Source organism: Protopterus annectens, chromosome 16.part0 (genome assembly GCF_019279795.1).
Source record: "Protopterus annectens isolate FY-2018-M chromosome 16.part0, PAN1.0, whole genome shotgun sequence".
Taxonomy (NCBI): domain Eukaryota; kingdom Metazoa; phylum Chordata; order Ceratodontiformes; family Protopteridae; genus Protopterus; species Protopterus annectens.
The window spans coordinates 53,059,852-53,077,453 of NC_056750.1; the positions used below are offsets into that span (position 1 = coordinate 53,059,852).

Sequence of the window (17,602 nt, forward strand, 5' to 3'; positions counted from 1 at the left end):
AAAAGTAATGAGTAATTCTCAGAATGTTAGCACCCCTTATCACTGAAATAAACAAATAACTCAAGAGCTTAATAATATCCACAAAAAACAAGTTTGAGGCTAAAATAACTACGAAGCCATAGACAATTGCAAGGCATTTTTTAGGTATGATTGTGATCTCAAAAGCACAATGCAGCAATGCTTTTTAATAAAATGAAAGTTTTAGATCATCTGACATAGATTAATTTTTAAAATAAGAATAATAAACATATAAAATTATAGCAATCCACATTTTCAATGCAGCAATGCCCTGAGCTGACTTTGAATGATGTTACCTACAGTGAGGCTGAAGATATAGTGAACCTACTGGCTAATAAATCTAGCTCTAACTTTACCCATCTCTCCCCTCCATCTGCCCCTCAAGATATACCTGAACCTGGTTTGCCTCCAGCTATCACACAAGACCAAGTCATAAAAGTGCTATCAAAAATTAAAAATGCTGCACAGATGGAAACCTGATAATATCACTGGATGCATCTTAAATGGCATGAAGCATGATTTAGCCATGCCCCTACTAACACTGTTCAGTTTCAGACTCTATACAGGTTTTGTACTAAGTGAATGGAGAAAAGCTACAGTTATTCAGCTGCAGGAGGGAGGACCTTCCACAGACCCAGGCAACAACAGACCCATAAGTCTAACCAGCCTCATGTACAAAGCCGTGGAAAGACTTATCATGGAACTAATCAATCAGGACATATGGAACCTCCAAACACTGGACAAGTCCCAATTTGGATTCATGAAGGGCAAGCCATGCTTACTCAACCTGGTTGATTTTTTAAAAAGGTCACCAAAGCAATGGATGATGTCAACATGGTGCACTCTTCATACCTCAACTTGGCCAAAGTTTTTGACAGAATTACCAGCTGCCTCACAGATAGAAGGCAAGAAATCAAAACAGGGGAAGTTACCTCTCCGAAGAGACCAGTTACCAGTGGAGTAACCCAGGGTACCAATACCAAAGGGCTCTGTCTAACTAAGTTTGAGGATGACTGCAAGCTAGGAGCAGTCATTCACTTCCCAAATGACTTAGCTATCCTACAGGAAGGTTTGTCCCAATGAAATTAAATAACTGGTACCAAAATCATGAACTGAAACTAAATGCCAAAATATGCATTACTTTATCCTTTGGGAAGTCATCTACCCATGGAATTAACACATTAACAATACATCCCTAAGAGGTTACCCAGTTGCTCAATATTTGGGAACTTATGTGGATAATGAACTAACTTTTTAACAAAACATCCATTGTAAGAAAGTCCTTCTACATTGAACAGTTTATAAACAAAGAGATTGTGTCTAGATCTAGGGATGTCATTGTACCCCTTTAGTCGGCCATCATTAAGCCAGTCACAGAATGTAATGCCCCCTTTGGCATGTATCTGTCCAGACACATGCAACAACTGGACACCCACAGAGATACCTTTCTAAAAGGATACAAGGCCTAAACAACATGTCCTACATGGACCAACTCAAAGTTCTGTCACTATACTCTGCATCCAACAGACTGCTAAGAGGTGCCCTGTGTTTCTCATGCAAGGCATCCTCTGACCCAATACTGATGGATTTACTGCACATCAGCAAATCAAATAGCATCAGAAATATTCAATCTAGGGATCTAAACCTCTTCTGCATCATCAACAGAATGGCTTGGAGGGACAAGTATATCTGGCATAGAATACCGCTGCTCTGTAACAGACTCCCCATTCACATAAAACAAAGTTCATCCCTATCCATATTCAAGTTTAACTTGGATCTGTCGATGGGAAACAAAACTTTACCCCAAGAATGCCCCTTGTGGTACTAACAGACAGAGGCAGCTCCTAAATGCTTTAGCCCATTTTTGGGTCACTCAAATTATCTATGGTATGATCCCAGTTATTTTCATTAGGGGTAATATATATAATTATTGACCATGGGATGTATAAGGCCAGTCTCTAACCAAATGGGATAGATTAATTCAAGCACAAAAAGGGAATTTGGCCAGGCTTAAAATGGTCAGTAAAGGCAGCTAGTCTAGTACTTACCAATGAGAAATGGCGAGGGAAACCAATTTAGAAATGGTATGTTTAGCGACTGGAAGATCCTCCCCCCAAAACAAATGAACAACTAATGTTTTTAGTCTTGTGTAAGTAGAATCTTAGTTGTCTATGGACATCCAGCAGATGAAGCACTCTTTCCCACTTATTTTGAGGATTGGGAAAATGCAGGGAGATGGACATATTGATTGAAAGATAACTATTTTAGGCATAAGGGAATGGTTTGACCTGGAAGTCACCCTTTCTCTCTATAAAAGACAATAAAATGAGGAGAAGACATGCTAGCTTGCAGCTCAGAAACCATTTGCAGATGTTAAAACTAGTAATAGTATGGTTTTACAAATGCAGTACATTAAAGATGCAGAAGGAGCAGGTTCAGAGGGTGGTGTCAATTTTTCTACAATGTAATTCAGGTCCTAAGAAAGAAGAATGGACTTCTGGAAGGCCTTATGTGTGAGACATCTTTTGGAGACTGTTTGATCCCATAACATGGAGAAAGTTGAGGATGTGATGATCGTTTGATAAGCAGGGTGAAATGGTTTACAAATGCACATTGAAGGACATGTATGTTAGTTGTTAGATCTGAATGGAGTAGTTCACACAAATATCCCTACTGATATGAATTCTGTTATCTGTTACAGCACCACACTGAAAATCTCCTACACTTAGATTTCTTGTTGCAGATCTTCCAGCCTCCTTTATGATCCGTAGTATGTTCTCAGAGTAAAGGTGCCTGAAAGGAATTAGTATGCAACCATCCAGACTGTGAGGTTCATTATCTTTAGATATAAATGAATTATAAAGTGCTTCTGCTGTGTGAACAAGTCCATCCTGTGAGGTAATGTGAGGGGATTGCTAATGGCTAGATCAAAAAGAACAGAAAACCAGACTTGTCTTAGTCAAAAAGGGTCACCAGTATCATTTTCGGATTAACCTTGTGAATCTTCAAAAGGACTTTTGGAATGAGAGGAACGGGGAGGAGCATACAAGAATTTCCTTTTCCTTAGAAAGGGAAAGCATACATTTTCCGTGCTTATTCTTGCAGAGTTATAGTGCAAAAAAGTCTCAGCAGATTGTTCAGAGTGAAGGCAAAAAGATCTATATCTGAAAGAAGACCTCTCTTTTCGGCATCCATTTGTGAGGATTTATCTTGAATCTGTTCAATTAGTCTGCCATTGAATTAATTTCTGAAGGGATGTAGACAGTTTGAAGGAAAAGACTATGGTGAATAGTTTGATGCCTGTGTGCTGGCCCAGTAATCAAGGAGCCTCAATCCTCACCACTAACACCAGTGAGGGGTGTCCACATTGGGAAGAATAACAAGTACACACCCAGTAAAGTACAATTTCCCTTAACAGCACACAGAGATCACAGTCAGTCTGGGGCTGGTTTCTCCCTTTCTCTCCAGATCCCCAATAAGACTCCCCAGTGGCACAGCTATAGGGTACAGATCTCAGCCTAGTGGTCAAGCCAAAACCTCCAGCACCCTCTTTGTCCAACCAGTGCTTAGTATCCCTGCCCAAGTAGCTGACACACACACACACACATTTTGAGATAAGAGTTACATACAAACACATAGACACACCTGGGGAAGGCTGGCACAAGTTCTCTAGGTATCCCCCCTTCTTGCCCAGAGTATAAGGTTGAAATCACTGCCACCAACCACTAATATCAGCTACTAATAAGCTCCTTCCCAAAGGGTGTCCAATTGTACTGTGCAATATTATTATCCAAATAGTAAGTATGACTGAACAGCAAGACTATTGGAGTGGCTTAGCACAGTATCACTAAATACATGCAAGTACTCTAGACCTTAAATTATCTCTACACAAAACCACCACAGTTGAAAGATTTAAAAATATTCAATAATAAATAATAAAAACACAAGACAAATCTCCTCAATTCAACACAGTGCTAGTCAAGAGTTCAGACACAAGAAAATGCTTAATTTAAAATAATACTGTAGAATAGTCTGACATAAATATAGAAAACAGCTAGACTAAACTTACTATTTTCTATCTATTTCTAAGAGAAACAATGTTCTAAATAACTTACATACATACAGAACAAGGGCAGAGTGCTGGTGATGGTTCTGAAGGCAAATGCGAAATGCTTATTCTCTCTCTCTCTGAGAAGTCTTAAATTGATAACAATTACTGCTGACTCATTTTAGATTACATCATTCTTCTCTGGTTCCCAGGCTAACAGAAACTCAGAGTTTTGACATTTCTTTGATCTTGCAGCTGCCAGGAACCCACAGCAATAAAAGACATCATACATGTTAAATCTAGCAAATAACTCTGGTCTCAAAACAATAGAAGGAATTCCTTAGTCCAGACATCACATCTCCAAGTTTGAGATCCAACAGTCATACAATACTTGAGTTATTTGATTTCTTCCAGAAGAGTGCACTGTGGTTACATTTTTGAAGTTCAACATTTAGCACAGTTGTCTTTACATTTGTGAAACAGCCTGTAAATTATATTAATATTTACAAATGACAGAATTATCTGCAAAATTCTATCTAGCTAGGCTGGCAGCCTTTCAGTTTTTCACAAATAGCAATATCCAAAGCTATCAATGCAAGTCCTCAAAGGTTGTAAGACTTTCTATCCCTATCTGGTAATACAATACATGGCTGTTGTAGTATTATCTGAACTGATGTTGTCTTTTCCATACAGCTTCAACCTGTAGGTTAGCAAATGTTTTTTCAGAGATTGATAACAAATGTTTTTTTCAGAGATTTTGATTCCAGAGCTCTGCCTCTTCTACCCGTAATACACTGTTACCCCCATTCATCACTCATCTCATATGATGCCCTAAGACATGGATTCCCCTGAGGAATCTCTCACAGAGGGCACTGATCTCAATGAAGTGGAGGTTCCCCCTTGTCTTGCCATGAAAATTCCTCATCTGGTGAGCTCCCAGAGTTACTGTACCAGCTGGATTGCTGAAGCCCCCACAGGAGTCAGTGTTTTTGCAGGCCTTTGGTGCAGGTCCATCCACATCCTGGGTAGTTCCCTCTCCAGCTGTGCTTAGCAATCTGATGTAGCAGAGGGCATGGAGAGAACCAGATGTGGTGAAACCAGGCCTCAAGAAGCCTGATAAGATCTTTCATCACCTAAGGACTGACCACATTGAAGTAAGGGGCCTGCAGATGATGTGATCATGGTGGTGGCAGCCAGCTTAAAGGACATTTCAGAAGACAGTTCCTCATTCCATCCTCCAAACAGAGTCTAGGGCTTTGGACCATTTAGGAAAGCATGCCTACACCTCAGTGACATTTTCACTGATAGCTCTAAACTATTTGGCTCATTTAGCAAGACTTCAGCAGGATCTAGAGTTGGAAGTGTCAGAGTAGTGAAATAACAGCAGGCCCTGGAGATGCAAAAGACCCTTGAAACCCAGTTGTTAACAATGCAGTCTATCACTGATGTGTTTATGCGTCTGCTCTCCAGTGCAACCGATGGCATGTCTCATGCAGCAGGCACCAAGATTGCTATATGCTGGCAATCCTGCATGCTGTTTTGTATTTCTGTGAACTGCTGTAAGGCATCCTTTGTCAATTCCCCATTCGGTGGTTCTTCCCTTTTTGGCCCAAATGTCAAGAACCTGTTAACTAGGAGCAAGGAGGAAAGAAGGTCACTGTCTATCACTGGAGTATATTTGCCACCCCCGAGTGGTCCTTCTCCAGGAATCAGAAGGGGGGGTAAAGTGTCTCCTTTTTCACAAGTACATGGTAGAGGCAGTCTGCAGAACAAATGCTTCCATAGAGTTTTCTCTCTTTTTTAATTTCTCCAAGTCTTTTGGGTTTCTAACACCATGACGGGAGTGGACCCCATTCCTAAGTCAAAGTATGATTAAAGTTCAAGAAATTAGTGTTGTACATTCTTTGATGTCAGCCAGTAGTGCTCTTCGCAGCACCCACAATGTGCCCAGTAATGACTCCTTCTGCAATTCGTATGGATTTACATGTATTGGTAGCATGTCTAAATATGATTGTAAACTCTTCTTTATAAGACCTGTTGCTCCTACTACTATTGGAACTGAGTATCTTTCTTCTGCATAGCTCTCATTTCTGATATTTTATGACTTTGTGTCTCTCTGTATGCAGGACACTGTAGTCACTGGGTGTGGCAATTTCAATGATCAATGCTACTTTTGTCTTCTTTTCCTGGGCCACTATATCTGGTTTCCTAGCATCTATCTTTTGACCTGTTGGTAATGGATGATCCTTTGTGATTTAGACTTCATCCTTTTCCATGATGCTTTGTGGCTCATGTTTCCAGTGTTTTTCAGCCACTTCAAAACCATAATGTTTGCACAATCCCCAGTGCAACAGTCTTACCACATTATTATGCCTTTCAGTATACAGTCCTTTTGCAATTAGTATGTCACAACCAGGAATGAGGTGTGCAACTGTTTCCAATTCAGTTTTACAAAACCTACATTTGTCCATTTCTCCCACATGCTCAATGGGGTCTATATCACAATGTCAAACTTACAAAAGTTTGATTGTTGTAATATTGAACCTTAAAGTCTGAAACCCAACAAAACCGAAAGCACAGAACAGTGACTTTTTTCCCAGGGAAAAAAAATCTCTGTTCCGTGACAAAAAAAATGCAAACTTAACCTTAAACTTAAACTAAAGTGGGGGGCTTCTCCCCCTATACCCCAACATGGGGGGCTGTGCCCCCTACATCCCCCCTCTTAAATATACCAACTCCGAGATCGCACCACAGTGGAGGACATAGCAAAGCCCCAAAAATGGCCCACCAATTTTTTTCCCTGGGAAAAAAGTTGATGTGCTGTGGCTTTGCTATTTTCCACTTTCAGACTTTAGGGTTGATATTACAATGTTTGAACTTGTTTTAGTTCTAAGTTATGATACAGACTCTCAATCAATGGACTTTGTAAACCAACATGTACGTAAACCACTGTCTTGGGCTATCGATATTCACCTTTCATCTTTTGGTTTGAATTCGCCTCTCCTTAACCATTCCTGCATTCGATCCTAATCAACATGAGGTTGTTCCAGGAGTTTTCTATACTTGCAACTATATTTATGCATTTTCCGCATTTATTGCCTTTTCTTGTGATCCTTCACCTTATATTATTTGTTTTCTTTTTTGGCACATTCAGTTGCTGCCTGATTTTTATCTGCTTCTGGTTTGATTTCTATTCCTGCTTGACACTTATATGCTTCTGCTAGATTAAGCAGAGAAGTCATCTCAGATTTATTCTTTTTATGTTTCAAAACTTTCACTACATTTGGGACTTTGTGAGGTCAGCAGATATGTGTGCAGTCCCACAATTGCAGATCTATACATATAATCAATTTAAAGGAGACCCATCCATCCTTTGGAACGGGGAATATATAATCTTGGCATACACTGATTTTTATAAATCATTTGATGAGCATGAAACATCCTTCTTGTTTTCCTATCTAATCTATCCAACACATTTTGGGACCAGTCAGTCACTCCAAAACTGTACGTTAGGACAGGAAGAGGAAATTGGTTTATAGCTTGGATTTTGTTCCTAGATGTCAATGCTGTTTTCAGGATTAATTTAAGTCTTCTAAAGCATTTCTTTTTGAGCTTTATTCACATTTGTTCATGTTTTTTTGTTGATACTTCATCAGTTCCCAAATATTTATGTACTCCTTCTTGCTAAAGTTCTTTTATATCACATTTTTGTTCCAAACTGATGTTTTCTGGTGTTGTAGTTTTCCCGCTTTAAAGGTTGCTGTTGCACATTTATCAAGACCAAATTACATCCTTATATCATCTGGAAAAGTCTTGACAACTTGCAGTTGTGCTTTCAGTTCCTCATCTGATGCACTATACAATTTTAAATTATCAGCAAACACAAGATGAGAAGTCTTTATACTTTATTGTTTTCTAGGAGCCAGATCATAGCCATGGTTTAAGCTAAGTAGACAGTTTAATGGGTTAAGGGCAAGACAGAATAACAGGAGTGACAGAGAGTCTCCCTGGAATATCCCCCTTTGAATTTTTATCTCTGGGATAATAATTTGTCTTTTATCATGGCTTAATAGCAAAGTGGTCTGCCACTGTTTCATGGTCACTGTAATGTAATCGATTAGTGTAGGGCGTATCTTATACATTTTTAAGTATTCTTTTATCCATGAATGTGCAATACTATCAAATACTTTTTTGTAGTCAATCCATGCCATACTAAGATTCTTCTCCTTTTTACAGTTCTCCAGTATGACTTTATTTAACAACAAATGATCCTTTTTTTCCATATAACTTTCTTTTATTGCCCTTTTGTTTTACTGCCATAATTGTGTTTTCTTCTAAATGATTATAAATTCTGTCAGCATCAATTCCCGTGTATAATTTATACTTTGTCAGAAGGCAAGTTATTGGTCTATAATTTTAGGGTAGCTTGCAGGTACACTCTTAAGTCGAATTGTTTTTCCTGTTGTTAACCAGGTTGGTGTCTGTTTGGGGTGCGCATATAAATAGTTTTTGCTCATGGCTAAATCTTCGTGCAAAGATGTTAATACTTTCAGCCAAAGTTAGGTATTTAGTCTGGGCCTGGGGTTTTCCAATTAGAAGCTTTTCTTAACTTTGTTTCAATCTCCCTGGCTGTTACTTCATCCCATTTCATATCCTGTACCTTTAAACCTCTTATTTTTTTCTTTAACTTCTATCCATTTAGCATCATTGTTATGTTCCACAGGATCTTTACTGATACTTCTCCAAAATGAATCTATTTCTTCTTTTTTTGGTGGTCTTTCAATTCCTTTTATCTTGTTTCCCAATTCTCTACAAAACTTGTTTGGGTCACCAATAAATTGCTTATTTTGTACTTTTCCTTTATATTTATCTTTGTATCTTCTAAGTTTTTCTACCTGTGCTGAGATTTTTAGTTTATTTGCGATACTGCATGATAGATCCTGGTCTCTTCTAATACTGCACATTGCTTTTATCATGTCTACCTTTCTTAGTATTTTTGTTGATCTGTTAGCTCTTCTATAGTCTATTTGGAGCTGTGATGTGACCAGCACTACCTCTGTTACCAGACAGATAGCAACTCTAGTACTCCCCTCCAAATTTCATAGTCACCTCTCACCCTTCAGCCCACATAAGTACTCACCAGAAACCATGATTTGCACTTTCAAATCATCTCTGTAGCCACCTTCATTGAAATGGGCATTTGGAGATAATGTAGACATTTTTTCATGTTTACTGACAACTACCTACTACCTAAACAAACTGACACAGTGTGTCAGAGATGCAATTATATAATGTTATTGCAGGCAAAGCTCTCACACAAAGCCACGGCACATGGCATGCAGGTTGTCAGTACCACACAATACCATATTTAACCAATCACACACAGCTCAGACCAAACACATGGATCTACGTATGTTGAGGCTCTTATAAGTAACCTATCTAAACACAACGGCCTTGTAAATGTAATCTGAGAAACAAATACCCTCAAAAACTTACACACACCCACAAGCAAAATGAACAGACAACACCCACCATAAACCTCATATCTAAGACTCACATCGATTCATTTTAAAAGGACATAAGGCTAATCTTCACACAGTCCAATAACCTAGTCATAGGTGGCACTATAATGACACACACAGATTCACCACTCACCAGGCTGTGCAAGGAGGGCATCACAGTCAGTTGCCTATCAGGTGCCAGGATGCACCACATCACACAGTGCACTCATGTTCTTACACCACAAGAACACATATTACACAGTCATAGTACACACGGGTGTAAATGACTTGAGATTTACCTCCCTGGACTATATGAAAAGAGTCATGATGGCATTATACCTATATTAAAATATCAAAAACTTTGTGTGCCAGGATGGATTTTCTCTAATAGAATTATTTCAGACATTACAACTGACATATTGGATTTCTGTTATTCAGACAAGAAACGTGTTTATGCTGCAAACTTGATAAGCCTTATAATACTGCTTTGTTATGATACAAAAGAACAATGAGTGAAGCAGTCAGAAACATAAATAATGGCCCTGTAGTGTGACCTTGCTTTGCTACAGGTCTTATGATGAATACAGCTTTGTTTGTGCAACTATAAGAATGAAGTCATGAGAAAGTGCAGAGTATGTGAAAATATGCTGACCAACAATCTCTGAATAATAATTACGTATTTCTACTGCCAATCAAGGTTGTGAATTATGATTAGAAGGAATCTTCTATAACCTCTTTGTGTTTTGTTTTCATGTAGATAAGAATCTGTGTTAGTCTGCCATTTTGTTAATGTCTGTCAATGCCTGATACTAGTATAATTTAGATGTGCTGCTATCTGTTCAGAAAATAAATGCTTTTACAAACTGCTTTTGATATTGATTAGTGGTTTTATACTAATGAAGGACAGAGATAAGATGAAGAAGAAGAACAAGCTTTGTAACAGATGGAGTTCTTGGAATATGTACCTGAGGCAGGTATAAACCAAACCTTGAGCAATCTTGTATCATCACAAAGACTGATGCCTCGATAGCTGCAAAAGTTTACTGACTTTAACAACTGGCTTAGCTTCTGGTGTCATTGTAAAGAGATAAAGCATATATCAGCTGGTATGGAAATGGTAGTCAGTCCCAACTACTTTATCAGGGATGGCCGGCACCTATTTCCCAGGAGTTTTGTACACTGGTTAAATCATTGCTCACCGCCAAAATGCCTTTCTTAGGCAACATTAGTTTTTTAAAGCTTCCACAAAGTAAAGCAGAAACTAGATAACATAAAGGTGCTGCTAGTCAGTGCCAGGAGCCTTAAAAACCCTTCCTCTACAAGCACTGCTCACCCTGGAAAACACTGATGTATGCATTGTCACAGATCCTACCTCAAGATCAATGACAGCCCTTCCTCTACAAGCACTGCTCACTCTGGAAAACACTGATGTATGCATTGTCACAGATCCTACCTCAAGATCAATGACAGCCCTTTCTGTACAAGCACTGCCCACTCTGGAAAACAATGATGTATGCATTTTCACAGAACCTACCTCAAGATCAATGACAGCCCTTCCTCTACAAGCACTGCTCACCCTGGGAAACACTGATGTATGCATTGTCACAGAACCTACCTCAAGAACAATGACAGCCCTTCCTCTACAAGCACTGCTCACTCTGGAAAACACTGATGTATGCATTGTCACAGAACCTACTTCAAACTCAATGACAGCCCTTCCTGTACAAGCACTGCCCACTCTGGAAAACACTGATGTATGCATTGTCACAGATCCTACCTCAAGATCAATGACAGCCCTTCCTGTACAAGCACTGCCCACTCTGGAAAACACTGATGCATGCATTGTCACAGATCCTACCTCAAGATCAATGACAGACCTTCCTCTACAAGCACTGCTCACTCTGGAAAACACTGATGTATGCATTGTCACAGATCCTACCTCAAGATCAATGACAGGACTTCCTCTACAAGCACTGCTCACTCTGGAAAACATTGATGTATGCATTGTCACAGAACCTACCTCAAGATCAATGACAGCCCTTCCTCTACAAGCACTGCTCACCCTGGAAAACACTGATGTATGCATTGTCACAGATCCTACCTCAAGATCAATGACAGCCCTTCCTCTACAAGCACTTCTCACCCTGGAAAACACTGATGTATGCATTGTCACAGATCCTACCTCAAGATCAATGACAGGCCTTCCTCTACAAGCACTGCTCACCCTGGAAAACACTGATGTATGCATTGTCACAGATCCTACCTCAAGATCAATGACAGCCCTTCCTCTACAAGCACTTCTCACCCTGGAAAACACTGATGTATGCATTGTCACAGATCCTACCTCAAGATCAATGACAGCCCTTCCTCTACAAGCACTGCTCACTCTGGGAAACACTGATGTATGCATTTTCACAAAACCTACCTCAAGATCAATGACAGCCCTTCCTCTACAAGCACTGCTCACTCTGGAAAACACTGATGTATGCATTGTCACAGATCCTATCTCAAGATCAATGACAGCCCTTCCTGTACAAGCACTGCCCACTCTGGAAAACACTGATGCATGCATTGTCACAGAACCTACCTCAAGGTCAATGACAGCCCTTCCTCTAAAAGCACTGCTCACTCTGGAAAACACTGATGCATGCATTGTCATAGAACCTACCTCAAGGTAAATGACAGCCCTTCCTCTACAAGCACTGCTCACTCTGGAAAACACTGATGTATGCATTGTCACAGATCCTACCTCAAGATCAATGACAGGCCTTCCTCTACAAGCACTGCTCACTCTGGAAAACACTGATGTATGATGCATTGTCACAGATCCTACCTCAAGATCAATGACAGCTCTTCCTCTACAAGCACTGCTCACCCTGGGAAACACTGATGTATGCATTGTCACAGATCCTACCTCAAGATCAATGACAGGCCTTCTTCTACAAGCACTGCTCACTCTGGAAAACACTGATGTATGCATTGTCACAGATCCTACCTCAAGATCAATGACAGCCCTTCCTGTACAAGCACTGCCCACTCTGGAAAACACTGATGTATGCATTTTCACAGAACCTACCTCAAGATCAATGACACCCCTTCCTCTGCAAGCACTGCTCACCCTGGGAAACACAGATGTATGCATTGTCACTGATCCTACCTCAAGATCAATGACAGGCCTTCCTCTACAAGCACTGCTCACTCTGGAAAACACTGATGTATGCATTGTCACAGAACCTACTTCAAACTCAATGACAGCCCTTCCTATACAAGCACTGCCCACTCTGGAAAACACTGATGTATGCATTGTCACAGATCCTACCTCAAGATCAATGACAGCCCTTCCTGTACAAGCACTGCTCACTCTGGAAAACACTGATGCATGCATTGTCACAGATCCTACCTCAAGATCAATGACAGCCCTTCCTCTACAAGCACTGCTCACTCTGGAAAACACTGATGTATGCATTGTCACAGATCCTACCTCAAGATCAATGACAGGCCTTCCTCTACAAGCACTGCTCACTCTGGAAAACACTGATGTATGCATTGTCACAGAACCTACCTCAAGATCAATGACAGCCCTTCCTCTACAAGCACTGCTCACCCTGGAAAACACTGATGTATGCATTGTCACAGATCCTACCTCAAGATCAATGACAGCCCTTCCTCTACAAGCACTGCTCACCCTGGAAAACACTGATGTATGCATTGTCACAGATCCTACCTCAAGATCAATGACAGGCCTTCCTCTACAAGCACTGCTCACCCTGGAAAACACTGATGTATGCATTGTTACAGATCCTACCTCAAGATCAATGACAGCCCTTCCTCTACAAGCACTTCTCACCCTGGAAAACACTGATGTATGCATTGTCACAGATCCTACCTCAAGATCAATGACAGCCCTTCCTCTACAAGCACTGCTCACTCTGGGAAACACTGATGTATGCATTTTCACAGAACCTACCTCAAGATCAATGACAGCCCTTCATCTACAAGCACTGCTCACTCTGGAAAACACTGATGTATGCATTGTCACAGATCCTATCTCAAGATCAATGACAGCCCTTCCTGTACAAGCACTGCCCACTCTGGAAAACACTGATGCATGCATTGTCACAGAACCTACCTCAAGATCAATGACAGCCCTTCCTCTACAAGCACTGCTCACTCTGGAAAACACTGATGTATGCTTTGTCACAGATCCTACCTCAAGATCAATGACAGCCCTTCTTCTACAAGCACTGCTCACTCTGGAAAACACTGATGTATGCATTGTCACAGAACCTACCTCAAGATCAATGACAGCCCTTCCTCTACAAGCACTGCTCACTCTGGAAAACACTGATGTATGCATTGTCACAGATCCTACCTCAAGGTCAATGACAGCCCTTCCTCTACAAGCACTGCTCACTCTGGAAAACACTGATGTATGCATTGTCACAGAACCTACCTCAAGATCAATGACAGCCCTTCCTCTACAAGCACTGCTCACTCTGGAAAACACTGATGTATGCATTGTCACAGATCCTACCTCAAGATCAATGGCAGCCCTCCATCAGTGCAGGGTTTCAATGCCTATCATATGTTCAGGCCCACTGCATTAGATGAAGGCATAAAGACAACAGTGTCTCCAGATTCGTAAAAAAAATCCTCTCCAAATTCATTAAGACAAGATAACAGCCTGGAACACCTCCATGTCCAACTTACTGTTAACAAAACCTCTTATTATCTCACTGCTAACTATAGGATCCTCTCTATGCTCCCCTCAACTTACCTCCTACTTAACTGGTATGGTGTCCTTATGCACTAAACAAAACACCATTCCCCTAGGAGGCCTCAACTACCCCACCATTAACTGGGGAGTTAAAAGTCCTCAAACATGAATGAACACAAATGTTTGGACCTGATCAGTACAGACCTGGTGAGATAAAATCCTGAATTTGCTACTTACCAGATTGGGACAGCTTGCTCCCCATGGAATGTAACTTTCTCCCAGTTAAATATGACCACAAATCAGTCACACTCACCTTAAAACTGAAGCTAGAAGCATCTTCCAGTAACTCAGCATTCAGAAATTATGCCAAGGCTAATCAAATAAAATTGAGTGACCCATCCATCCAGTCATCCAAAACCCCTTTTTCCCATTTTTGCAAATGGGATTGGAGTGTGACTTCAACAGTGCCAATCATCTAGAGACAGTGTTCACACCACTGGCTGGCCAGTCTTGCCACTGTTTAAAAAGCTGACTGATGACATGGCTAAATTCAAAAGCCTCTTCCGTCTTGACAACCCACTACTTGTACAGGATCTTTTATTGCAGAATTCTGTGCACTTTTAAATAGCTGCATAGCTGCATCTGTGCCCCTCAGACATAAATTTAATGCCAACTTTAAAAATAAACCCCTGTGGTGGACTGTATTAGAAACAGGCTGTATAATTAATTGAAAAAATACATTGCATACAAAAGTAAATTCAACTCTCAAGTTATCAAAAATGTACTTGCTAAACTTAAAAGTTAAGTCTGGACCCTAATCAAATAAACACTAGTAGATAAAGCAGAAAGGTAAGTTTGTAATGTACTTCACAAAAAATATTGCTTACTTACCCACTATTGTTAATGAAACAGCTTCACTAGGTGGAGACTCAATTCCTTGATTTGATCCCTGTTTCCAGACTTTGCAGGTATAGGATACGGAATTACTGCTTCTAAGTCTGCCACTAACGTTAACATGCAGGGATTGTGATGTTTGTTTTTCTTGGATTTCAGACTCATCTTTGTAGAATGAATACATCTGTCCTTGAAAAGAGTTTGATGTGTCGCACTGTAATGTTACTGGTTCCTCTCTTATGTACACAAGCATAGGTTTATCTGAAATAAATTAAATCCATAACAATTTAACTTTCCCGGCATATTTGAAATTGTGTTGTAACTTTAATCCATTAGTAAAAGGTTTTGCTGAATTCTTGTTTCATACATATGTCTATGTATCAAATGGCTGAAAATTTAAGCGAATGAACAAACATACTCACTGCTTTAAGCTCACAGAAAACTGAAGAAAAGAGAAATATCTAAAAACAGTGAATCAGGTTCTGCACTGTAATAACAAACAACACCAGTAATTATTTCCTGTAAGGGAAATCACTTGATGAGTTGTAACCCATCCAGTTATGAGTAATACATTTGCAATGTCAACCATTTTATACTTGAAGCTGAGATGTTCAGAATGTCCATCTGAATGTTAGTAGGTGAATCTGCTAACAAAGGCCAGTAAATGGTATGGTGGTTTATTTAAGAAATGAGAAGCAGGCTGTTTTCTCTTGAAAATTTTAAATGTAACCATCATTAAGATATTCAAATAACAGTGTTGGTTTCCTTTGCCCGATTCTTCATGTCAACACCATCTTTAATTATTTCATTCCCTTACATTTCTGGCCTCATTTCAGGGGGAGTCCTGAGGTGGCATTCATACTGGCTGTAACTCCTGTTTTGTTTGTAACTCTTATTTTTCTATCTCTGTTTTCTTTAATCAGGATCCTACCTTCCACGCTGTGATTTAGCACAGGCATCCTTCACTAATAGCTTGTCTACAATTTAAAGGGTAAGAGAGCTACAGACTATCTCATTTTCCGCTCATCCCTTGCTTACAAACGTTCAAATATCAGGTTTTAAATAGTTTGGGTCCATGGTACAGGGATGAAGTCCTTGTTGCAAGCTTGGTGTCTCAGATTTAATCAGCAACCCAGTACTGGAGCAGCCTAGTAAGGAGAGGAAGGAATAACTAGGCTATCCCTTCTTGCCTCTTCCTGGGAGCGCAGGATGGCAACTGCATGTCTAGGGGCATTTGGTGGTGGTTTGAGTAACTGTGGAGATCAGATATTGCCAGAAAATGATCACCTCACAGGGGGTTGGACTTGAGGTGAAGTCATCAAATAACTAGGGACTGTCTCTTACAAGCCTATGCACACCCCCTCATTGGTACATTCTGCATACCAAATGGAACTGGGTAAGTTATAAAAAAAAAATCCTCAACCAGTGCTAGGACAGCCACATGGCCATTCCTACAAGTACTGTACAAATGGTGAATCATACCCCTGCTTAGGGGTGGTCTTTATGGCAAAGGGTCACACTGGGGATTTGCTAGCATGTCAAACGAATAGCACAAACTGGAACAATGAGGATAAGCCATAGACCTGAAGTCTGTTGTGCCTGGAATAGAATAATAAATGAAAATAAGTTTTATGATACTATCATGCTCCAGGTCACCATGACATGAAAAATAGGACTATTCCCTTGACAATAATAACAGAAAAGGCAACCATAGAAGGATGCATATGCTAGCCCTGAATGGAGCAGCTCACACAAATATTTGAGAATGGAAGGTGTCCCTGATTGATATGGATTATGTTCATTGTTACAGCACCATACAGAAAATCTCTTCCACTTGGATTTCTTGTTGCAGGTTTTCTAGTTTCTCCCTTTTTAATTTCTCCAAATCTTTTGGGTTTCTAATACAATAACAGGAATGGACCCCATTCCTAAGTCAAAGCACAATTAAAGTTCATGAAGTTAGTACTGTTTCACTCTTTGATGTCAACCAAAAGTGCTCTATGCAGTACCCGCAATGTGCCCAGTAATGACTCCTTTTTCAGTTTGTATGGAGTTACATATACTGGTAACATATCTAAATATGACTGCAGACTCTTTTTTTATAACACCATGTTGCTCCTACTGCTACTATTGGAACTGTCTGGTATCTTTCTTCCACATTGCTCTCATTTCTGCTTGCAAATCCTGATATTTTATAACTCTGTGTCTCTCTGTACACAGAACACTGTAGTCACTGGGTGTGGCGATTTCAATGATCAATGCTATTTTTGTCTTCTCTTCTATAGAAAGTTCTATATCATCTTCCTGTGGCACATTTTCTTCAATTTCATCCTGTGCCATCTGTTGCACTGTCATATGAGAACTCACTGGCCTATCACTCCTCAACATTGAGTGCGTCAGAGTTTCCACAGTTTCCTGTTCCTT

At 40.1% G+C, this 17,602-nt stretch overlaps 1 protein-coding gene across 1 annotated transcript in view; it reads right to left on the reverse strand.

Moving 5' to 3' along the window:
• LOC122790508 (Fc receptor-like protein 5) overlaps positions 1–17,602 on the reverse strand; it is a 519,064-nt gene that overhangs the window by 349,371 nt on the left and 152,091 nt on the right. The window contains exon 3 of the mRNA XM_044058058.1: positions 15,176–15,439. Within this exon, the coding sequence (XP_043913993.1) occupies positions 15,176–15,439 (264 nt within the window). The remainder of the gene's footprint in view (positions 1–15,175; positions 15,440–17,602) is intronic.